This window comes from Lepisosteus oculatus, chromosome 15 (assembly GCF_040954835.1).
Source record: "Lepisosteus oculatus isolate fLepOcu1 chromosome 15, fLepOcu1.hap2, whole genome shotgun sequence".
Taxonomy (NCBI): Eukaryota; Metazoa; Chordata; class Actinopteri; order Semionotiformes; family Lepisosteidae; genus Lepisosteus; species Lepisosteus oculatus.
The window spans coordinates 33364448-33390392 of record NC_090710.1 but is presented as its reverse complement, the minus strand read 5'-3'; the positions used below and the strand labels follow the sequence as shown (position 1 = coordinate 33390392).

Sequence of the window (25945 nt, the reverse complement as noted above, 5' to 3'; positions counted from 1 at the left end):
TAAAAAGTGTATATATGCTTTACTGTATATCAGTTATGTAACTGAAAAAAAAATCGAAATTATTTTGCCCCCAGTTATGCAGTATTAATATAATGTACAGTTCCTAAAATGTTGTTATTTAATAATAATTATATATATCATAATAATAAAAATAATAATATAATAACAATAATAATAATTGTACAAACTATTTTCTTTGTCCATTTTTGGGCCTGTGCATTCCAGTGTTATATTTGTGCAGTTTCTAATGTAGTCTTCATGAACTGGACAGAAGAAAGGATTTAACGTTTAAGGCTGGTAAAAATCATTTGTATTACTTGTCATCAACTTGTCATCACATTTCAGCTGTGGCAAAATTGTAGAATTTGTACTAAGTCATTATTTGTCATTTTAAGCCATCTTCTGTCTTTACAAAATATGTTTGCACAAGAACTTTGTGCTTTATTATGCTTTTTTGTCACAGATGGAGCAAAAATAACAGTTTGAATAGGAGGATAGAAATTAGTGATAGCTATTCATATTTTTAAATCATTTCAAATTTTAACCTAAAACAAATCTTTATCTTCTATATAATATGCGAGATTGATTTTTTGCCATCTGTAAAGCTAGTTTGATACGGCCTTATTCTCAGAATCAGCTGGCCAGTTCATTCTCCGTATGAAATCGTAACCGTTTTCACAGGGACATTCAAATGCTCTTTATTCCGACTGTGACGTCCCGCCTTCGAAATCATTAATTCTGTCAGCCTTGTGCATGGGAATTATTGCAGCAAAGTGATCCCAAAATACTCTTCCTGCCAGTCTGTCAGAAAGCACACACTATGTTTGACACTTATGCATTATATGTTTATCAGTCTCTAATGAAATGCTGACAAGTTTTCTGCACAAGGGATACTGTGTTCCTTTAATAGCATTTAACGAACCTTGAGCTCTCACCATGGAGCAGTCCTATTGCTGGCGACAGCTCAGGGGCCCTGAGCAGCTCCCTGGTGAGAGAAGATATTGCGCATTATGAAAATTTGCAATGCAGTTTTTTGTGACCCTTTTAATATTTTTCTTATCTTGATTTTTGATAGTTAATAAAAGAGATTAGAATGTTTTTTTTTCCAATAAACCACTAGATCTGCACTTTCTGTCTTTGGCCTTGATTTCTTTAACACAAGGGTTAAGCTAAAATCCTGTTAGAGGTATATATTGGAAGTATTTATAAAACTCTAACCTTTTAGATAAATGCAATCGTGTTGGGGTCCAGTCTAAAACTCCTATTAATGTGAAATAATATGAAAATAATTTAGGTTTGTTTGGTAAGGATTCAAATGGTCTGAGTAGGTTTAGTGGTTCTGATGTGATGTGATGAGATTAATAAGTGAAGTGAGACTCAACAATGTACAGTATATATAATAGAAACAAAAACGATAAGGAAGCTTGTACGTTGGGAGAGGGGTTACCTGCAAATCTAGATGAGTGATGGCAATTTCAGAAAGGTTGTGCAAGCAAGATGGGAAGCTAACAGACACTCAAAGCTGTTGGTATGAAAGTGTGTGTAATGTTATTGCTATTCTAGTGTTCATGTAATTCCTGTAACCCAGTCCTGTCGTGCCATCATCACCTTCCCCTGCTGAAGTTCCCTGTGGGAACATAAACAAGCTTCCCGTTTCGCTAAGCTGATGTCTTTTACGGCTGAGACCAAGGACCTGGGCTCCAGGAGGGGGCCTGTGTAATGGCTCTTGTGGGATTTGGGCTTTGTCTTGGGCAAGCCCGCTAAACGTGATGCCGATGCCTGAGTTAGCCAACCCACAAAGCTGAATGAGGTAAAAGTCACTGCAAAACAAGACTGTGACACCTGATATTCTTCATCGTGGCTGGAGGGCGGATGGTGGTCCTTATGTTGCTCATGTTTCCACAAGCCACCTGCAGTACTCGAGAACTTCCGTTTCTCTGGCCTTCTTTCGTGGGATCCCAAGCGATCAGAGCTCCTGCCTTTAATCTTTGTTTTCCAGATATGCGTTGACATCAAGGCTGCTCCTAACCCATATGTAATGAGGCCTCCTGTTTGAGAAAAGTATCAAAAGCAGAACATTCCAGTGGTTTTAAGCATGGATTGTAACACTATTAAAACTGTGTCAGAGTCTTGCTCTATGCACAATTTTGTTACCTCACCAAGCAATCATTCATCTGATTCTTTATTATTTCTTTTTATTGAATGATTGGCATTCTTAAGCTCCAGTAACCATTTTTTTTTGGTTAAAACATTAGCCAACGTGGCTGTCTAAACATACTCTCTAGTGAAGTAATCACTCAAGCAATCTGTTTGCAAGTGTTTATACGGCTTTATCCTTACTGTGCCATTAAATGGATTGGGATGCTGTGGAAAAGCTTTTTTAATTATTAAAAAGCATCTGGGATCTTACAATCACTTTGCACTGTTCTAAAGAGCTTAGATCCCTTATGAGTATTATGATCTTTTATTAACATATGAAGGAACTTTTTGGTTTCTCATAAATAATTGACTGCAACATCATGCATGCTCTCAGTACTACAGCTTATTTCCAAGTACATGCTCGTGTTGTACAAGGAGTTTTAAGCTATATGTGCAATAATAATTTTAAACAGATGCTGCAACAATGATTAGTTTCCACGGCATGTACGAGTGTGTAAACCATTTCAGACATCTATGAAATATTGCTCAGGTTCAGCATGAGTGCAGAAAGAAGAAATGTACCTCATCTGTAATACACTGTGTAGACTAATATCAGCTCCTTTTTTCTTATATTGCAGTGAGATATTGATCTGGTAAAATTGTGCCATATTGGAGCTGTCTGTTGTGATATTCATCATACTGTCACATCTCCAGTGCCTCAGAGTTATTAGAAGGTGGAATTGAGGGGTTTAGTCTCTAGAATGTTGCAAACAATTTATCAGAAAACTCTGGTGATATCTTGCTGAGGATTTATGTCTATAAAGTGAAGCCATACATTAAAAATTATGTAATTTTGTGGGAGGACACCAACAGTTTTGTCTGGATTTGCTGAGTTCAACAATTCGCTTTTACGGCTTAAAGCAGCACTTCTTCTTATGAAGCTTAAATAGCATCCGCAGCTTTGAGGAATATAGTGGTAATTTACTTAGTGAGAAGCGGAGTGCCCTCGCATAGGCCACAGACCAGATGAGCCTTGTCTGAAGTAATTGTTATTAGCCAGGTTTAAATGTTCCAGGTTCTATCAAGCATCGCTGCGTGTTTGGCAGTAGATGCCTATCTGTCAGTGGGAATGAAAGTAAACTTTTATGCCATTCTCAATTAATTTATCCCACAAGAGACTCAATGGGAGACCGAAGGTTTTTTTTTTAGAGCGTACGCATCTTTTCTGTCCTCTTCCTGATTGTGCTGCACTCTTGTCAGTCCTGTGAGTCAAGTTTCATCTTCTGATTTTGGGTGAATGTTTCAGGATGGGAGGGGAATAAAAGCTGCATTGAGCTCCTGTGTTCTCTGTTCATAAATATGTATTCTCTGTGAATGCAGACAAAGGTGCCTTTGAAATGAGCATGAGGACATACCGATAGATCCCCAATGTTCTACTTAAGAGTTTTACTTTGATTCTTATTTATCGTGCGCGCGTTTTCTTGTGAATGTGCCGAGGTGCTGTCAGAACTGTTGTTTCTGAATAAAAATGCACTGTGATGTTATTATTGTAAACAGCATTTAAGCACAGCTGGCAGAATTGATCAGGGCCACATCAGAATGAACTTCAGCAGATGACTGGAGCAGCGTAAACAATAACTAAATATGCAAACAGTTCTTGCAGCTAAGGCTCTGGGGAGCAGGCACCATTATTTCTGACTTTGAACAGGGAAAACGGGCCAGATTCGTAGCCTTCTTCTATACAGAGAGGTTCCTAGTATTATGTAAACATCTCCCTTCCGCTCCTAATATGAGGCACTGTGGACTCCCTCGATTATTTACATTTCATTAATTATTAAAAAGGAAAAAAGAGCATAAACAGCAGATCATTTTTGTTTAATGTTTCACACAGGATTCTGATGCATAGTCCAATTAATGCTAATCATTGAGGACTTCCTGTTTAACTTGTACATAAAGAATGTTTGTCTCAGCAAGGATATTTTTTTTCTAGTTAATGAAAGGGCTAATGATGTGGCCATACATTGTAACCTTTTCTTCTTGTTGTTGAACTGTGTGTGTGGATGATGTTTTTACATGGCGATAATGCAAAAGTTCCTGCTGAACTAAAACATGTCTCTTGTGTCATCTTCAAGTTCCTAAAAATATACAATAATAAAATGGGTTTGGTATATTTTTAGCTTTGGAGTGATATCAATAGTTCCAATTTCAAAATCAGGCATTTGCATGTATTCCTTATGCATTGCAATGTATTATCAATAAAAGCACTTGACTCGCCTTTGTTCAGAGAATAAATTCACAGATGGTTTCCTCATATGTTTTACTGTTTTAAAATGGTGCAGGAATTAATCTGACAACTATTTTAAGATTTAGATTATTCTCTTTTAGCCTTGATGATATTTGTATTTAGCTTGGAATTCTGATAAGTAGTCCAATTACAGTCACACAACAACATTTTTAATAATTAAAACTATCTTAGCTGAGTTTTAGCTGTAATATCCCAAAATAATAGAGTGAATTAATAAATTGCAGCTTTATTTCAGCTATTCATATTCCTTACTATGGGGAACAGATTAAATATCCTCCAGGAAGGCTTAGTTAGTTTTCATTTCTTAAAGCCTGTGTATTCTTCTGCCAGGATTTGGGATTTAATTTGGAAATAATCGTTTTGCTAGGACAAGTTTGTCTTTGTAGTACTAGCATTGAATATATAACACAGAGGTTAATGCAACCCGTTTATTAAAATGTTGCAAAGCCTGATATGTAAACTTTAAATGCTGATAGAGTGCTGATAAAACACATCACAAAAGACAGTGATTGCCCAACTCAGCTTTGTGACTATACAGTATGAATAAAAAGTACCTTAAACTAAATGGTTCTCAGTTTTATTGGTTGCTGAATTCAAAATTTTGCAGTTTAATGACAGTTTGAAAGAACAGAGATAACATCCTTCCTGATGTCCTTCTCTACCTATCAACTTCCAGTACTATAAATTGTTTGCTTACCTACTGTATCTTTGTCCTTCTTCGCAATTTTGTGTTTATTGACTTCTCTTTTATCGTTTTAAGCAAAGCTCATTGAGATTCACTGTAAAATATGCAACGTAAACTAATAAATTATGTATTATTCTTATTAATATTACTACTATTAATGAAAATCATTATTATTAATAATAAAAAAAACAGGTGACAGTTTTTGCTATTATGAGGAATCTTGATCTCACAATACCTGCTGAGAAAACATTGAAATGTAAAGAGCTGGGGTCAAGTGAAAAAAATGGGAAAGACTAGCACCATCCTAGGAATAACTTGATGTAATTTACACCAAAATACCAGGATGGCAAGTAAAATAAGCAAATAGATTAACAGGTCTTTTTGGAGGCTAAACACGTTTTTTATTAAACATTCATATTAATGAATATTAATACTTCAGATTAAACTTTGAGAGTCATCTGTTTGTTTTTCCAGACTTTAAGATATATTCATGCATGGTCTGTTTTAAGTACTTTCTAGTTCCATACTGTGTTTCCCATCGTAGTGTCCAAAAAGGGAGATTTTATTTGTTTGGCAGTAACTCTTCCACTTTTAGTCTGTCAAAGAACTTAGTAGTTGAAATGTGACAGGAAATACATTATTATTCTATAGACGTTGTTCATGTAGCTCTGAACATTGCTCAATTTCGAAAAGAACTTAGTAATAGCTAGTGATTATTAAACAGTTGCTATGAAATAATTTGTGAAAAAGTGTATGTGAAATACTTAAATGTGCTTACTTTTTCCTTTTTGTCCTTTAAAACATTTCATTTGCAAGTTTGAGATTAAAGGTCTTTTATAGTATGTGTACCCAGATGTGAGTAAACTCTTAGAATTTTGTAACAAAGCAATTTATTCACAGATTGCTTGTTTAAAAAAACAATATAATGAAAACAACCAGTCCAAATCATTAACATATAATAATCACCCCTGTATTCAGTAGCTCCTAAAAACAACGAGAAAGTTTGTTGTAAAGACAGGAGAAATAATTGGAAACTGCAGCTGGACTGTTGTAAAATCTTGTAAAAGATGGCTAGAAAATTAGATTAATCAAGGAGCAGACATTCTGAGGAAAGTTTGTTCGAATGCCTGACAGTCTTGCTCTTTCTCTCATTTCAAATGTTGGCAGGGTAGCAGGCAGCTCCAAGGGAAATGTGCTCCTTTCATACTTGAGTAATTGATGAATTGTATGCAATATGCAAATGAGAATCCATAAATCTTATGAATGACAGCTTAATTTATGTGAGCCTTAATGAATGCAGGATTAGATTTTAATTAAATATCCTCAAAGGCACCCTGACTAGTAAGTTTTTAAAGCCTTGTTTTTGAAGACTTGTTTCACATGCATTGCGGTTCATGAAAATGAAAGATCAGTCAAACCAGTTAGATGAAATTTTCTTACAATTTGAAGATAAGACCTGGTCTGTTTTGTTAACCAATGGGACTGCAATTAATAAATATTGAGAAAAGTCATATCTACAAATCTCATTTTGACTTTCCTGGAACTGCTAATTTTAATACATTTGATTAACTGCATTTACTTTTAGCCATATCTGATTTATAACATTTGGTAAAGTATCTTGTTTAATTAAGAATATTGTCCATTAGGAATGAAAAAGCTAACCAATTAGGCAATCTTCATCAATTCCCATGATGTACAAAGTCTGTTCATTCCTTATTAGTGGTAATATAAGTGATACACAATAATTCTTGTGCCTTATAATTAGTGAACACAATCATGGAATAAGCTTTGTCTAATAATGATGTATTATGCTTTATAAAAATAGGTGTTATTCTATTAAATCAATGACACTATACCATCTCAGAAATAATCCTTGGAACTGAAATTGTATTTATTAATAAGGGAGTACTTAAACTTTTAAACTTGTAAATTGAAAACATGTAAATGGTAAACATCTATCTATGATCTTCTTCAACTGTTACAGTTTTCTGAATAAGTTTGAACTATTTATAGTCATAGAGATTCGTATGGCCTTGCTGTAACTGCATTAATAAAATAAGAACCAGCTGTTCAAGGTTAATTTTACAAACTGCTGTTGTTTTCACTGATACTGTTTCAATGAAATCTAAAGTACAGTAGGCTGAGCAGTCCTTAAAAAGCAATGTGCATTTTTAAAATTAATTAATGAATATGCGTATTTCTTATATCTACAGAGCAAGTGAGTTTCTAAAAATACAAAGAAATGTAAACAGATTTTAAAAACTCCCCTAGGGTGATTTCTTCCGCAGTCAAAACATTATAACGTTCCTGCAAACCTGTTTTTATCAATAAATAATATAGTTACAAAACTGAACAGGAAGAACACTTGGTTTTTTGGTAACTTTTTTGGGCTGAATGTATCAAGCTAGTTCAAGGCTGTTGAGAGGTCTGCGGGCTGCATTAAAAGGTCTGTAGAGCTCAAGGTAACATTTCCCTTTTTGATTTTCTGCATTTGATCTAATTTATTGTTCAGAACAAAAGTAAAGAGTTTACCGCAGGAAGCAGCTGTTCCTGGTAATAAAAAAGAAGAGGGTTTTTATATAAAGTGCTTACACATAATCCATCTATCTCTATCTGATAACACAGCTCCAGCTACCTGGGTGAATGAACATTTGACAGGTGTGAGGGAAAGCTGATTGAGATAAACCTGTGGCCGCTCAATGCAAATCAACTTGTTGATAAAGAGATCACAGTAAGAATTGATAAATACTGTACAGAGAGCATAATAGCCTGTTATGTGTCACTGTTTGACCTTTTTTGTGATCTTCTCATTTGCTTGCAGATTCTCTTATCTAAATATACTAAATATGTATCTATAGGTTGTGTTTAATACTGAAATATGGTGCCGCATTAAAAGAGTGCTTGCAAAGCAATTGTCATTTTATTTTCACGGTGCAAGGTTGCAAAAAAATGCAATATCAAGTAAGCCTTTTCTTGTTCTAAGATCTATCCATTATGTTTGTTTGTGGTTGATTCTGACAAAAGTAAAATAATTTGTAAAACTGTGTCTTAAATTAAGTGAATGCAAATATTGATAGAATATACTGATTTGTATTCAGTTTCATATACTATAATGTATATTATCGCTTTTATGTTCACAAGATAGATTGTTGTCCTAAACCCTGAAGTATATTTCCAAACAGGATACTCATCACTTTAAGATATGGTATAAATAAATATAATTAATTAAATAAAAAAATCAATAATGTAAATATTGTAGAGTATAGTAAAACTGTTTATGAGATACTTAAAACTCATGAGTGGTTACAGTTGTTTTAGTATTTCTAACCCTCAAAAAACTTTACAGAAGTTTTTTAATATTAATATTGTCAAAGTTGTATCTGATATTAACTTGTTGCATAATTGCTTTGTACCAACGACATTATCTTATCTTACTGATTGTAAAAGGTTGCTTATTTATAACAGAAATATTTTATCCTTTAGCAAACACAGATAAAAGCTCTTGGGATCTATGTGCATTACAAGCAAAACTTTATTTAACTAAAAATATAAAAACTTTGATTCAACGCTTTCTTTGCCCCATATACAGAACGTCTCTAGTAATTTCTGCAAAATATATTATTATTTTAAAGACTGCATTTAAAATAAAAAAGCCTTTACTTCCTGGTAATTTCAGAAAGACCTTGTTTTCGTTGCTGGTCACCACCTCAGCAAACTAATCAATGAGGCATGCACTGCTATCTGCTGTAAAAGAAATGAAAAATAAACCAGCGATAATCCCTCAGTTAAAAGGTTATTCTGTGCGATAAAAGCTATTTTGTTAATTTATTTACTCTCTGGTACAGAGAGATAAAGAAAAGGAACAATTAGGGAATTCTAGGTGAGAGATTTTAAAAGGGCAATGACATTGAGTTAATATTTTATAAGGTCTGATTGGTGGTATGCTGGGAAGGCCTTTATTTAGAGAAGCAGGAGTATAATCTGAGTTCAGGCGCATTCTGTTCTAGAATGCTCTGTAGAAATGAGGCACTGTGGTGCTGTAAATTTTGATAAAACAAAAAATGTTATACACCTTTACATGAGCCCATTCTAAAATGTTCTTACAAAAGGAGGCCAATCTGACTGTCTAGCTCATTGGGATTTTAGAAACTAATTGATCTGAAGATAACAAACCAGGGTATCAGCTCCTGCAACATGGCTGAGTAACTTGTTCCATTCTCACACAGCCTTCTTTGTAAAGCACTGCTTCTTCTTATGTTTTGAAATGCAGTTCCCAACAGTTAAGGTTATACTTGCAGATAAAAATGGGATATTTTTTTATTCCATTTTCCCAATAAAGGACTACAAATGACATGAAAATAAATATAATATAGTGCAGCTACTACTACTAAATGACTACTATTATGTATATTAGACAAATTAAAACATTATAAAAACTGTTGTGCCGTTTAGATAGACTCTTAACTAAAATAGAAAGATACTTTCTACTTGCATAAAAATAAAATGAGCGAATAATTTTGTTTGCATTACTTTTAATAGGCTGGCTATCTGCAAATAATTACATACAGAAGAATTTCAAATGATGATAAAAAGTAGTTAAAAATAAAATTTAAAAAAATGATGAATGTGAAAAATATAAGGTTACTTATCTGAGTGATGCAGCGTCTTTAACCCTGCGAAACCACTGGCTTCACTCAAAGATCAAAGGTAATATGACATAGTGGTATTTTATGTTTAACTTAATTATAGGTTCCTTATAAACAGAGTGAAAAAAGATGGAATGATTAATAGAAATAGGCTGTTGTGCTCTAATGGCTTTGTTGTGTTGAAATTGGTACTGTAATGGAGTGTATAGTTTGCCTTTAATCTGATTGCTTGAGCAGCAGTCTATCCGATAGTATCAGGTTCCAGCTTGCACTGCTGGGTCACCATGGACCAAGTCCATTAAAAGAAGCAAGGTTCAGGGAAAGTTCATTGCTATTTTCTTTTGCCATGGTTACAAAACAAAAAAGGCAGAAATCCTGCATTTGTAACATATTGCTGCCTTGGACCCTAGAGCAAGTGTGGTCTATTTCTTCCTAAATTGAAGTCAGGAGTACTGTATAAACCCAGCGATTATCTATACTGTAAACATCAGAATACCCTCTGATCGCCTCCAAAGAAAAGCACAGATGTTCCTGGCTGGATACTGATGTCATTTAGTAAAAGGAGTAGTTACACTTGCTCTTCCAAAGACCTCAACATTTCAACAACAAACAAAATAGCATAGTAATTCATGGTAATTCATATTTAAACCCAGAACCTTAATTAAACATATTGCATTCTATTAAAAGTCAAGGTTTCTCCTGTGATTTGTTATGTGAGTCTTGTTTTTTGGGGGAACATAAACGATTATTATAGAGGTGATGGAAAAAGATGATGCAGATTGAGAAACAAGTATTGAGTTTCAGCGAGTCCTTCTATTGTTTAGATTCTGATCATAAACTTGCAGAATGACAGCTGAATCCTTCCTTGAAATTCCCTTAAAACTGAACTTCAGTTTTTTACTGATGCATTAAAAAAAATATCCTTTTGGATTAGAAAAACCTAAGCAGTTGTTTTTGTAAATTACAGTAGTTTATTTTTCAGTGTAAGGAGTAGCATATAGCAAATTATTAACATATTGCATCCTTTTCTTTGTGTTAATTTGGATGTTTGCTGGCTGCAACTGCTCTATAGATGGCAAATATTAATCTAATGGAGTTAATTATGTTCTAATGAATATTATAAATCCTTTCATAAGAACCGCATACCAGATTCACAAAGCTTCTTACAGATGTTATTTTGCTGCAAATTTTAACCTCAGAAAGGGATAACAATTAATTAACAAAAATATCAAGCTCTTGCCTCCGAAACAACTCTGTTCCTATCCGGAAGGCTTTCACTGGGTGCTTTTTCCTGCCTCTAGTTCCTAACAGTGTTTGCGTCCATGTGGAGTCGTCACATACTGTAGCAAAGTGAGCAGGACACAGCATCTCCTCAAGCTACTGAGGGAAGATTGACAGGTACCGACTTGCATCACTGCCAGAATGAGTGCTGAGGAGCTTTATCGCCCAATTAAAAACGTCATTGCGTTTACGTGGTGCTTTTCATTGGGTTGGAGTCATTTTCAGCAATTCTACTGCCCCCGTGAACTGCGTTCCTCACTGGCGACCCATCTCTGCCAGCAGCTCCTCTGCAACTGCTTAGTTTAAGTAGTTAGGAGCTCGGCGGCACAGTGGTGCATGGTTTGCGTGACTGCCCACAGCGCTGGGGTCCTGGGGTCTGTTCCTGGGCTGCTGTCTGCGTCACATTTTTATATTCTTCCCGTATTCATGTGGTTTCCTCCTGCTGCTCCTGTTTCCTCCCACTGTCTAAAGACATACTGGTAGGATAATTGGCTTCTGGGAAAACTGGCATGAGTGTCTGTGGGTGGGTCTGTGAGTGCCCTGTGATGGACCTTGCACCCATTGGGCTGCCTTTCTGTGTGTCTGCATGCTGTCATGACTGCGTGGACCTGCCATGAGCTACAGACCCACTTCATTCCCTGTTCATGCGACTGATTCTATCAGTTCCAAGAGCCAGATCAGTTCCATTCATGGGTTAGAGCATCTTGAGGCTCTGGTATTCCTGGGCTACATTAGTAGGGTTGCTTTTGCCTTGCATATTCTGAACCAGATCATATCAGTGTAATCGGGTTATACTCTATTCTTTGATTTATAATAATAATTCTTTACACTTAAATAGCTCTTTTCTGAACACCACTCTCAAAGTGCTTTACATGTAATTGGGACTCCCCTCCACCACCACCAATGTGCAGCCCAAACTGGATGATGAGACGGTAGTCATAGTGCGCCAGTATGTTCTCCACACAGTGCGGAGGAGAACAGAGTGATGGGGCCAGTTCAGAGATGGGGATCATTAGGAGGCCATAAGGAACAAGTAATAGGTTTATTCCATGCTGAAAAAAAGAGAAAAGAAAACACAATGTTATGGCCGTGGAGCCTTCTTCAGGTGTCATTAGGAGGCCATGATTGGTAAAGGCCAATGAGAAATATGACCATATTTTCAAGGAACTCCTTGGGATTTTTAATGACCACAGTCAGGACCTCGGTTTTATGTCTCATCTGAAGACACCCTCTACTGGCCCTTCTAACACCTCTTCCAGCAGCAACTTTAGTTTTTCCCAGGACGTCTCCCATCCAGGTATTGACCAGGCTCACACCCGCTGAGCTGGCTTTAAGCAGTACATGGTTGCTGGGAGTCAGAGCCTATCCTGGTAAACATCAGGTACAGTACAAGGCAGGGTACACCTGGACAGGACACCAGTCCACCACAGGGCACACACACACAGACACACACCCTGGATAGGACACCAGTCCATCACAGGGCACACACACACAGACACACACCCTGGACAGGACATCAGTCCATCACAGAGCACAAACTGATTTAACCCACCAGCATGACTTTGGACTGTGAGGAAACCAGAGCACCCAGAGGAAACGCATTCACACATGGGGAAAACTTACAGACTCCAAACTGGTAGCACCGAGGTCCAGACTTGAACCCAGGGCCCCAGCTCTGTGAGACAGTAATGCTGACCCCCGTGCCTCTGGGCCACCATGCGTATTTTCATCAACCAAAATCACGTTTCATTGTTTTGACAGTATGGACTTCTATTCGTCCCTTGTGATTCTAGCCTTCCCAGTGTTAGATTTGCTTTTCACATTAAATGAGCTCTGCAACATTTTATGGCAAATAAGAACACTGTATGACTGAAAGTATATTTGAGATGATTTGTCTGTGAGGAGGACTGGTGCCTAGTCATTTATGCTCATGAGACATGATCCCTTCAGGTTAAAATGACAGTAATGGTATAAAGAGTTAAAACAAATATTAGTATTTATTAATTTAGATAATTAGCTAAAAATCAAATTAACCAAAGGAAACAAATCCATGAAAGCATCACACTGTTTCTTGTTTTATGAACATCTCACTTCCTCTAGCAGTTCTCTCGTACTGTGAGTAGCCATTTTCCAACGCTCTCAGTAAGGAATGGTGCTCCGATGTGCTCTACAAGCTGCTCCAGCCAAGCTGTACAGTATGTACTTCTCAAAGCCAGTGTATTCACTGGGATTTGTCCCCCAAGATGAATGTGAAGCGTACCAGGCAGTGAAGAGTGAGATGTGCTTTATGCAGAATATTATTGACTCCCCAGTAAATGATGACAAGTCAACATTTGACTTGTAAAATCAATTTTTATTTAAAAATTGAAAAGATTGACAGGGTATCTAAGTATAAAATATTTTAAGTGTTCTTCAAACAAACTTAAATATGTTTCTTTTTCAAAAAGGATAACAGGCACTACATCAGAACATCTGACGAGCCTCAAAGTAGAGAGATCATGTCACCATGTCAGACTCATTTGGTTCTGTTTGAATGGACTATAGTTCCATAGCCAGTAATGGTTGTACTGGAAACTAAGTCCTGAAGTATGAAAACAGCTAATTTAGAGTAGTCAATCAAACCAGGGAGAAAACCAGAGATCATTGTGAAAATGCTTGTGAAACTCTTTGCTGTTGTGGAGTGTCAGACATTTTTATCTTGGCTGCATTAAAAACAAATACAACCCATGTTACAGTAGCTCATTTTGTTTTGTAATACAGTCTATACAACATGGCTTTCACAAGACAGTTTTCTAGACATGTTTTGTCTTTAAAAAACACAGAATTCATTGGATTTTGCTTTTAACTTGCTTTTACCATCATATAGTTGTGTTGAGGCCTTTAGTAAATAATTCAGTTGAGGACAGTAAAAGTGATAACAGCAGATTTTTTATCTGCAATCTTCACTGTAAGATCAAAGGGCATCTCTCTGAAATAAGAAGAATTGTATTTCAGAGCAGCTCTCTGTTGATCTGGCTCATTTATTGTTTAGCTCTCATTTTTGAATAACTTGCTCTCACAAGGATGGCAAAATCAGATAACCTAACCACTGCAAAGGAATGAGGTTTGATTCTGAAACTACTTCATGGAAAACAAGTGTTTTATGGTTTTTACATGCTTAATACAACCAGCATTTCTGAAAGGATGCTTCAGGACAAAATGGAAGAGAAGAATATATTTGTTGTGTACATTTTCAGACTTTAAAGGTCAGGAATTCTGGTTCTTTAAAAAGCCTGCTTTGTGTTACTAGGTTCCAGTCTCACTGCATTCTGAGTAAGCTCTCCCTGATTTGTAAAGTCAATAAGCATTTTAAAAGCACGTTATGCAACAGATCATCTTGTGACTCATTGTCATAGACATTTTAGATTGTTTTTCTCTGCAAAAAACATTTTTTCTAAATACATGTTACCTCCTATCCCTTACAACTTTGTGATATCACGGTTACATTTAGCGCCAGCAATGTTCTGCCTTTAAGTGTGAGCACACATTTACTGAAATAGTGGGAAGTTAAATAAAAAAGAAATCCATTTAACAGAGACTTATATTAATCTATAGTACTTCCCAGAGGCAAACACCGTTTACTATGTGCTTTTCTGTTTACTTAAGTGCTGAACCATAAGGAGAGACTATAAATATCTCAGCAGTAGGGTTCCACTTTACTACATGAAAGGATGCAGAAAAAGAAAACGTACTATTGGAATGCAGGATGCTGTTTTCATTCATGCATTTACTTCATATATTAATAATATAGTTATGGTATGTGCATTTAATTCTCTTTGTTAGTTAGCATGCTACAGACCTAAAGGAATGTCCTGAAATGCAGAATACATTTAATTTTCTAAGCTTATTTTTTAGGTTAAAGGAGTAGATTTGACAATCTTGCAAGTGCTATGGTGTGGTTGAGTATTTTGTGTGAATTAATGCAAATCTTTCAGCCCTCTTTTTCTTTAATTGTGAAAGTATGTGGTCATTATTTGTTTTCTCTAACTATACACAAAACAAAACTATAATAGCAGCAAAGTAATACAGGAATCAAGTGTCAGTGTTATTAATTATAATGTTAGAAGAGCACATGCAGAAGATTTATCACTGAGGACACGGTTTCTTTGTTTATTAACTTTTCTAATATTTTATCACTGCTTGCAATTTCTCTGTTTTATCAAAGCTGCATGCCTTGTATATTGTTTAATAAGAAAAGCTAAATTTAAAATAAAATGTAATACATTTTGCTTGAAATGGTTTCCAAGCACAACATACGGGACATTACTTTTCACAGTTTTGAAGTCTATGCGGCACTTGCTATTGTCACTGAAATATGTCTTTACTTTCTTCTGCCCTTCTGATTCTAAAGAGTTAAATCTTCATACCATTTAAAACTCACACAAGCATAAATGTATTTAAGTTCATAATCTTAAAAAAAGAATGAAAATGAAGACACTATAGAGACCCTTTCCACCAGATTAGGCATGTATTGTCATTTATCATCTAGATACTGGGCCAGTGGTGAGAAGTAATAAAACATATCATCAGAAATGTACTACAGGTCTGAATCACTCTTTCATACCACCTTCCAGCTAACTGTAGTATTAAATCAAACAAGCAGAACATTTCCTTAGGCGGCCATTGCCTTTTAATTTCCTGAAGAACCTTAAAATATCATTCATTACAAGAACTACACATATTTGGTTTTTAAAAGTCTCATAAATCAATAGCGGCCTGACTGCAATAATTATTACAAGTTAACATGTAATTTTCAAGCTGAAAGCTGCATGCTGAATTTTAGCATATGCAAACGAGGCAATTCAAATAGTGTCTGGATATTAATACCAGGGAGCAGGTAACGAGGTGCTGGCTATGAATTATGCATCAAAAGCGGTTGATCTTCAATGAAGGAAATGAATTCAGCATGTAATCTAATTAGTAATGGAAGTCTGTTACATCTAACTGCAAAAGCAACTGTCCTTGAAATAAATTTATTTACAGAACATGCTGGCTCTTTCAGTAACACTGCGTTAAAGACAGCAGTCCACATGTAAAAAAAAACAACTTCTTTCTTCTTCCTTTTTTCATTTTAATTTTAGCTCGAGACCCGGGAGGCCACCGAAGAGAACTCAGAGTGTCACGTCTCCGGAGAACCCACACATCATGCCACACACTGTCCCAGGCCTCATGTCGCCGGGAATCATTCCTCCTACAGGTAAACACACTCCTCTCCTCAGGACCTGTCTCCCTGCTCCCCCGCCTGCCTCCCAGGACACTCCGCTCGCCAGTGCAGCCGGGGGATTGCAAATGGCAATCTGACATCCCGAATAACTAGTAGTGGAGTAGTCGTGAAGATGTGCAGAAATAATCATTCCGCAAAAACAGATTAGTCTCCTTAAAAACACATGTTGCCTTGAGAGGAGGCTAGACAATGCTACTTTGAGTTAAATCGGACTTGTGTTACACAGAAATAAATCTATTCTTGTGTCTTAGTGGATTGGCTGTGAACACTGAACAGCTCTGAACGTTCTGCAGTGAACAAGCCTGATGGACAGAAAACTAAAAGCAGAACTTCCATCAGTCATTGGGACGTAGGTCTAGTTATCATTGCACCCATGCATATCCTTTTTATTACTGGTATTATGGTGTTGGAAATCTATACAATTTCCTACATACATACATAACAGTTTTTATCTTAATTTCAATGCATTTTCTTATTAACTAAGCCTATTACAAAAATTTAAACAGTAGAGGATCAAAGTGCCACTTCAGAATGAAACCCACTGTAGCGAAACCTTTCTGATTGTGGGATTTTTGTAGGACTGTGTGTGAGCAAGAGATCTTTTAATACCTGCAGGAACAGCCTAGCACTGAGATTTTTAAAGATTTCCATTAAGAAAACTGAGGCCTGCAACACTTCAGTTATAAAGTTAGCAATAAATGAAATAAGAGAAACCTATTTTTTTTCCAGTAGCAAAACAGTTTTCCTAAAGGGATAAAAAATGTGCACAGTATGGTATGTTGTGCTGTTTTGAACATGACAGCATTTAGGTAATCATTGCATAATCTTTGTTTAACAGATTGCAAAAAGTAGTTGAGTTTCCTATGCGCTTTGTTTGGAAATCGCCTTGAAGTACAAAGAAGGGCCATGCTGCATTTGCCAAAGAAACACGACAAGAGACAGAGATTACACAACTTTTTGCTAAAGTGGATGCTAGGCTTTGCCCTAAGCTTCTGACTTTGACATATCTGAATGAGAATAAATTTGATGTTAACAGAGCCCCTTTCAGTCCACTAGAAGCTTATTCCAATCATTCTGTATAACATAGTTGGGTTTTGCAGAATTTTGTAGCATATCCCTCAGTTTTGAATATTATGAAATGAGAATCTGGAGCAGACCATTCTCTGTCTGTTATTACAGAAGGCTACCCGAATACAACGACTGAAAGATAAACTAACAGAGATGACAGCAGAGTCTAAAAACACTACACTCTCTCGGGAGCCAAGTGAAAAACACAATAATGTTTTAACATGCCTCATAGGCTTATTCTGCCCCTTCCTTGGAACTGGTTTTCCTTATACATTCAATGTTTCTTTGGCTTCATGAGCAAATTATAAAAAGGATATTTTATTTTAGAATCTGTACCTACACACAGAAAAATCAACAAACCTGACAATGTCACAGAAATCCAACCACTGTCTGAAATGTCTGGAATAACAAGTTCTTATATATTTCATTTATACATGAATAAAATAAGATTCCCAATTACTTTATATGTTGATCAGTGCTGTCTCTCCGTTTTCCAGATTATTTCATTAGGAGTTAGATTACGCCTTGAGTGTGCAATAATAATTATCCTGAATTAAATCCACTTCATTTCTGAATGTGTATAGGCACTGCTGATGTTAAAATAAGCTCATTGCCACAAGAATCAACAATAACCATTTGAATTTCAAGTTAGCCTTCAGCATGTTTTATTTCAGCTAATGGTATAAGAGAAAGAGCTGCTTTCCCTTATGCTCTTGCTTTGTACTTCTTGCTGGCTCAGTGGTAATGATTTCGGTGGTGTGCTGTAGTCCGTACCAGCAAAGCTTGTCTCAAACCTGCAGAAACAACTGCTTGTAGTTTTAATTGTCTTTGAATAATAAGGGCTCATGCCAAGTAAGCCTCCTGATTTATACAACATATTTTAATAATGCCTCTAGGCTTCATAAAATAATAGTTATGTAAAATTAATAATAGTGTTATATTATATTTAAATGCAAACATTTTATTTTAAATAACTTTAAAGTGCTGAGGAAATAATGTTTAACTGTTCCCTTTGGAAAGGCAGTGCTTTTCCACTCTTGGTCTTTAACCAGCGATGAGCCATTTGCTTAATGAAAAAAAAAAACCTTTTATTTATGACAAGGATTTCTCCATCTTGATGTCAGAGTGGCTAATATTTTTTTTCCCTCTAAGGTATGTTTATGGACATCGATATATCTAATCTATCTCTCTATCAGAATACACAGGGATAAGAGTTTAATGAACCAACTCAGCCTTACACATTAAAATGACATGCTTGAGCAGTAAATATTATTGCTCTTTTCTTCAGAGCCATAGTGAGGAAGACTATGCAGCATCATTTATCTCTAATGTGGCTTTCTGCATTTCAAAGAGTAGCTGTGTAATGTGTAATGTGTAATATGGTGTGTGGAAGTACATTAAGATTTTAAAAGTGCACAAATAGAGATAAAAAGTCTGTCATTAAATAATTTTGAGATTTAATTAAATTTTAAACCAGGTTTGATTGCTTTTTTTCTAAAAATATATTAAACTTAATTTTCCTGTTGGATATATCTGATACCTTGTTCACAATATTTTGAAGTCTCCGTACTGTAATTAAAAAACACCTTTTGCCTTTTTTATGTAGGAGAGGGGGAACTTGATTTATTGTTATGCCTGAAGAGGTTAAATTACCACAGTTTAGGGATGCTATTTCAATAGGAATTATTGCTAAAACCACCAAATAGGCTGGTATATCGTCTGTTATTTGAGACTAACACAGGTAGAAATCTGCAAATGCAAGGCCTATTGTAGCCTGTATAGCAGGGCTGTAAATGCTGCTGGTGGAATCGGAATGGATTCTAACAAGGTATTTGTATTACTACCTTTGCATGCCAAATACCCATATTGCTAGGAGGAGTTTTTGTGTTCACTAAAAAGAGTTTCTGTCCTCTGGGTGAATGAATCTGGTGCAGCGTTTGACCTTAAATGTATCTCATGAGCCTGTCTATGAAACCAGAGAAATGGGGATGTTTCTCCCTCATGATACTAAGAAACTAAAGGAGCATGCCAAGAACATTACTCTGGGAAAGAGGTTTACACTAAGTTATTTAAAGAAATGATTTTTTAATTTTAATTTTTTATTTTGTTTTAGTTTAAAGCTCGTAAAACTTCTTTTTTTTCCTTCATGATCTTTAATCATTTTCTGATAATGTCACTTCAGAGATTTTATATCTGAAGTTTCTGTTAACCCATATTGGCATTTTACTCTTTTGCTATTTTCAGTCCACAAAAAAGACCAGAGTTTGGAAAAAATGTACAGAGAGCTGAATTTGAAATTCAAACGCAGTTACAGAATATGCAAGATTTAACAAAGGAAAACCACAGATGACAGCTTTGTGCTTTTAAATAAGGGAGCTGGAAATACTTGCCCCACTTTCATGTCTTGGAAGAGGTCACACTCTCAATGTCTTTTTGGAAATAGAAACTTAAAGGCCATGGGGGACAGCTAGGATTGGAGAGCAGGGTTTTGTTTAGCTGAAAATAAAGCAAAACCCTCTTTGATATCGTCCTCATCAGACCTACAAAAAGGCTTCTTCTTTTATGCTGTGATCTTGACATTTTGTCAAGGCACACAGAAAACAAAAAGCAGTGCCTCATCCTGAAGAGCTTGGTCTGAATTTAAATTGTGAACGGTAAATCTCATGTGAAGTTTATGTTTATGAAAGTTTCCCATGTTTTAGAAAAATTCTCAGCTTCATAGTGTCATTATCCTCACATTGTCCGCACTGAGGTGTTATTTTGTAGCTGTGTATCATATTCAGTATGTCACAGTTGAAAATAAAGCATTTTCTTTTTTAAAACCTGGTCCTAAAGTTGTTTTTTATTAGAGAGCTTGGTGTTCTTCAAGTAGAAAAGGAGGTTTTGAAAATCAACTTTAAAAAAGAACCTGCCATAATGTTCTGTAAACAACACCCATAGACGTGACGTCTTTAGAAACTTTATATCAGTTCTTCTCTATTCCATCTATTTTGTTTAGTATTGTTGGGTTTTGAAAAATTACAGTATGATAAAAAAAGAAGCAAATTTTAATATAATCATTTTTTTCTCAAGAAGAATGGAAGTGATGCTGATTTTTGTATCTTGTCGTCAGCACCCTACTTACAATTAATATTAGTGGTATACTATACTCATTACTGCTATTTTTCGTCAACATGATTATCATTGTAATACATTTTATGTTTTTAGTATACTGTAGAGATACTGTATTACTGATATCAATCCTAATACATCAAATCTGAATAATGTATTTGATTAACAATTCTCATAAAGAGTGTATTCTTTAAATTGAAAGCACATTAATGGTAGGGAAAAAAACCCTGTATAAATGTTATTAAAGTACTGTGTTTGATTTGATAATGCAATCAGAATAGAGGCTGTGCTTTTTCGTTTATTAGTTTTTTTAGAGCTGGAAAAAGTGCTTTGAAATGCTGTCCAGAGCAACTCATTCTCTGTTTGATGTCAGATTTGGGAATGTTGAAAGCCCTGGTACTAACGCAGTTATATCCCGTCTGTCTGCCTGCGACCCTCCTTAACATTGAGCAGGTGACTCGATTAAACATAAATCAGGCAGAAAATGCCCTGCATGAAGCAGTGCACTGAATCAAGCAAATTATCAAATGGCAAAACTCATTCTTTGCTTGGGGCAAAGGGAGCTGCCATAACTTATGTATCAAAACTTCACTCACTGTAAGATTAATTTTATTTTGTTTTGTTTATTTTAATTCCCCTCAGCAAGCTTTGTGAGAGCCACAGAAAGCTGTCTACTTCAGTAGGTTCCTCGAAAAGGACTTCCATATCCTAGCCAGAGCACATATCAGCCTCATAGTGACAGATCTGCATGCTATCTTGAGATAGACAATTACAGCAGCCTTTGTATTATTTTTTACCCTTTAAATGAGTGAAGGCCAGGTTAGGCAAAGAGATTTTAATCTGCTTTGGTTCCCATTTAACAAAACAAACATCATCCAACATATCCTTTGTGAAATACCTTCTCCTCAGGGCTTGGCTCCAGGGGTTTTGCAATGCCTAATGCATTACGCTGAGATTGCTGCTCTAAATCGTATTATTTGTTCTCAGCTGACACTGCACATAGATGACATCTCCTTTAAAGCAGAGGAGCTGTGAAAAGCTTGGGCTAACATTCGAGCCACAACTTTCAGTATTAGCTTGGATAAGGTTCGCCTCTACCCTCATACCAACCAGTCATTTTTTTTCCTAAAAATTAGGGTCACTCCCACACCTTCTGGCATCTTGATTTTGTTTGTGTCCAGTCTATGACCCCTGCGATAGAAACCTTCCATTAGAATAAACATTCAAAGAATGAGTAAGAAATGCAACGGTGCAAATCTTGTTAAAATAATCAGGCTGGAGATGGAGGAGTTGTTTTTTCACATGGTACAATTATTGTTAAGCCACGAGGTTATTATAGTGATGCAAAAAGTCCTTATTCCTTATGGTTTGTGTTTTCAGCACATTTCTTATTTAAAAAAAAACATGAATTAGGATTTAATTGTCTTAGTTAAAACAGATCTAAGTCAGGCTAATCTGGTTCTCCCATCTCTGATTAAGCTCTGGTTTGGATTTGTGAATGAGAGAGTGATCAAGCTGGCCAGACTTTTCCTATTCTTAAAATAAGTTGTTTGCATCATTCCTTTATAGGAATGTCCTGTTGTTACAAACTCGGCTTCTTTGAGTGAAGCTGCGTTTTCTGAAGTTATACTTTTATCTGAACTACGTTGAAAACCTTGTGGTCAGGTGTCTAATCTTTTTTTACTATTATAGTTGTGGAGGACAGTAAGCCAACTATGCTTTCATTACTAGCTAGCCTGAATTTAATTTTAAAATATTATAAAAATCTAACAAGCCAAAAACAGATATATAAATATTTGTCATTACAAAGTTTTAACAGTTTTTACTCTTGTACAACTACCAAGATGCTGTTTTCCTATTGAATCTGTGTTCATTTTTATTCCACGGTTTTGTTTGGAGTCCTTAGCTGTTATGAGTAACAATTAAAATTTAGTTTATAAAAATAAAATATCTTAAGGACGTTTAAGGGTGTCACCAATCCAAAATTAGTCCTTTTTAGTTAAAACCACTCCCAATACTGTATTTTGCTATTTCTGTCTCAAGCCCCCAGTATTACTGCTTTGCTTATTGTATGTTTCCTGTTCAGTAAGATAAGCATTATTAAAGTTGTTCTGTTGCATGAGAAAGGTAAAAATTCCCAGTTAGTTTTAAGCGTTATTATAAATTTTCATAATAAGTGTGTAGCATTCATGGTTATCACATATTGATCCTTCACATTAGCAACACTTTGCCACTTCGACTTATAGTTTGTTTTAGGGTCACAGGTGCTGCTGTGTCCGTATTTTGATTTCTTTGATTCACTGTGCACCAGTCTGTTGGATCTGTGGACAAATGTAATTTATACAATATTTTCAGAAATTTTAATCTGTTAATAGATTCAGTAATGTTACTCTATTATTAATCAATTAGCTATTAAATGTTTCCATTGCTGGCAGAGGTGGGGAGCTGTGGTTAGGGATCTGGACTGCTAATTCTAAAACACCTGTGCTACTCCAGTAAAATACCCAGTAAAATACCCTACTCCAGGAAACTCTCAAGATAAAACAGCAAATATTCATGAAGTGAGACCCTTTGACTTAGTCTAGGCCTTTTTCACATTTCACCAATATATACTGCTATTTCTGTCCTACACTACCAGTATCGTTAGGAAGATTTATGCTTTAGCTAGCTCATAAGCATGATATCCATTACTGATGGCTTTATTTTAAAATTCACTGGATAGAACCCAGACTTAATACATTAAAAATCTAACCTAGTGCTATATTCAATATCTACATAAGGTGAAGAAAAAGGATACTATAGCAATTTAGACCCAGGGTTATACAGGACAATCTTACATTTATTTTCTATATTTATTATTATCATCACATATATTTAGTATTCATAAATGCACTTCTGTGTAAGGACCTTGCTCACTGACTTTCCCATACACGAGAAACAAGACATGTACAGTATACCTTTACGAACAGAACCATACATTCACTTACTTGGATAATCTTTGGATAGTTAATAAGATTTATACAAATGAAATTACTGTGTGAGGTCTAGATAGCATGCGTGTAAAATGAAATTTAGAATGTTTTTTTTTTATTACAGTATATTGCGTTCTTGTAGTGATACCATGTCATTTTGTCATATCCTCTTCATTAGTTCAGTCTGGCATTTTAGCAATGATGTGGTCCTAATTTTGGAATAAATAGTACTGGAGCTGAAATTTGAAAGAGAACCCATTACGGGGCAAAATACTTTGAAAGGAATCTCTTCTTGTCAAGAGTCTCAACATTTTTTTACTTGTTTAGAGCAAGGGAAACAGCCTTTCTGTCTGATTGCCCTTAATGACAACTCCTCCTGCTAAAACACCTCTTGTCTTTTTCGATTTAACGGCAGAAGATCTAAACTGTTTAATTTTTAATTGCGAGCTGATACCGCAGCTTACTTTGAGAGGCTAAGGTTTGAAGCACTCTGCAGGAAGGACACACTGTACTTATTAGACATTTTCTTAATTGTCAGATCTTTACAGTGGATTTGTAAATCTTGTTCATTAGATGGGGTTTTGTGTACCTCTGGTTTGATGGGAAAGGAAGTGTACAGTTTGTGCTATTGTATTGCATAGTCATCTGATTCATGAATGCATAACATGAGGTGTAGAGCAATTACAGCCGCTAAACTATACTTTGCTTAACTGAAGGCAGGGTAAGAATAGAAGCGATTTTATCAGTATGAGTTGCAGCACTTAATACTTTGTTCTGTTTCAACAGCAGAAAGGAGATATTTAGTTGTCCTGTAATCTAATATCATAATGTGACAACCAGACTTTCAAGCCCTGAAATGTTCATTTAAATTAGGAAATGAAAGGTAAATTGATCAATGTGCCGAAACATTAGCAGATCAAATACCAGTCCAATTCTTAACAGCTCTGTGCACTGTATTTGGTTTTGTTAATCTTTTTTGGATCGCATTTCAAAGATTTTTTGGTGGCAGAAAACAAAAGCTCTCTAATTGCAGTTTTTTGAGATTCATAGACAACGAATAACATGTTAAGTAGATATCTTTAATGTGTTTCAGAGTACAGTATCCATGGATTTACTGCTATACATGTGAAAATACTAACATTATTTAATAAGCAAGTTTAGTAATAATATTGTACAGCACAACAACACAAACATTAAAGGATTAATTCATAAATTGTGACTCAAAATATAGTTTACATTATATCTGTGTTAATTCTAAATATGATCTAGGTGACCATTGATAGAAAAGTAAAACATATTTTTTATAAATTACTTTATATTAATATTCAATTACTTCTCCATGCTTCTTGGCTAAAAAATATGAATGTATATAAAATACACAAGAAAAAAAGGACAAGAAGTCAGTTTAGGCAACTCTTTTTTACAACATTTTGTCATGGTTTTCAAATATTTAAAAAATGTTTTGTTTTCAGGTTTAACTTTTGTCCATTCTTCTTTCTTTAAGCTTCTTTTTAGTCAGCTAAGTTTGATAAAATTCAGGAGAAAGCTGATAAGTAAGAAGAAAGATGCGTTTCTGAATTGAATGAGCCTGTAACTGTGTTAAAAGTAGTGAATAGACAGAAGATGGCTTAATGGTGTATTAGCAAGCTCATTGTATATCCCTGATCCCATTTCAAAACACTTTCATACTGTTACCAGGAGAAAGTATTTTAATATTTAAAATAAAATTTTGTGTAAACGCTGTAAGTTTATATAGTTGCATTCATTAAGACATTGTGTTATGCTGTCTAAACCACAGTTTGGTAGGTTCAAAATAATCAGTAATAAGTTTTGTTTTTTATATTTAATACTTTAAACATATTTAACTGTTTCGTTGTAGTTTGAAAATACTATTTCAAAACATCTGAGCAAGGCTAGGCCTCATTAATATTGTTGGCCTTGTTAACATCATACTGTGAAAAGTCAGGCTGCTGTTGTCACTGGTGTTGGCGGACCAGTAGGTAGCGCTCTTCACTTTGAACTGGATTTTCCAGTCTAGTGCTCCAGGACTATGACCAGAGATTGTGTGTTGTAGGGAGTGTTGTCCTTAGATGAGGTGTTAAACAGTGGTCCTTGTGGCTTGGTCATTGCAGATCCTGTGGCATTGTTCCCAAGAATAGAAGTATTTCCCCTGTGTCCTGGCTCAGTCCCACGCTGGACTTTCTCTTCTCTACCTGGTATTCAGTGCTACGAATCTGCCAGAGTGTAGTGACAGCTCCAGTGCCCATGTACAGTAGGTGATCACTTCAGTGGGGGTGAAGTGGGCCCCCTTCTTTATGTGCAAAGGGCTGTGAGATCCTTCAGAATGAAGGAGCTACAGTATGTAAGTGTAAGATATTATTATTTTTCCACAGTCCCTAACAGTTGATTCCCATTAAATGTAGAATTCCTGAAATTTGGCAATTATTTCTACACATACTCTAATCCATCCAATCT

General features: G+C 35.5%; 1 protein-coding gene across 10 annotated transcripts in view; it reads left to right on the top strand.

Annotated features, from left to right (window-relative positions):
- Positions 1–25945, top strand: part of LOC102690903 (dachshund homolog 1) — a 183290-nt gene that overhangs the window by 55282 nt on the left and 102063 nt on the right. For 5 of the 10 annotated variants that reach the window (XM_069178789.1, XM_069178788.1, XM_069178791.1 and 2 more), the window contains exons 2-3: positions 16177–16292; positions 25603–25686. In XM_069178789.1, coding sequence (XP_069034890.1) covers positions 16177–16292; positions 25603–25686 — 200 coding nt within the window. The remainder of the gene's footprint in view (positions 1–16176; positions 16293–25602; positions 25687–25945) is intronic. The other 5 variants (XM_069178790.1, XM_015364536.2, XM_069178794.1 and 2 more) reach the window with 1 other exon arrangement.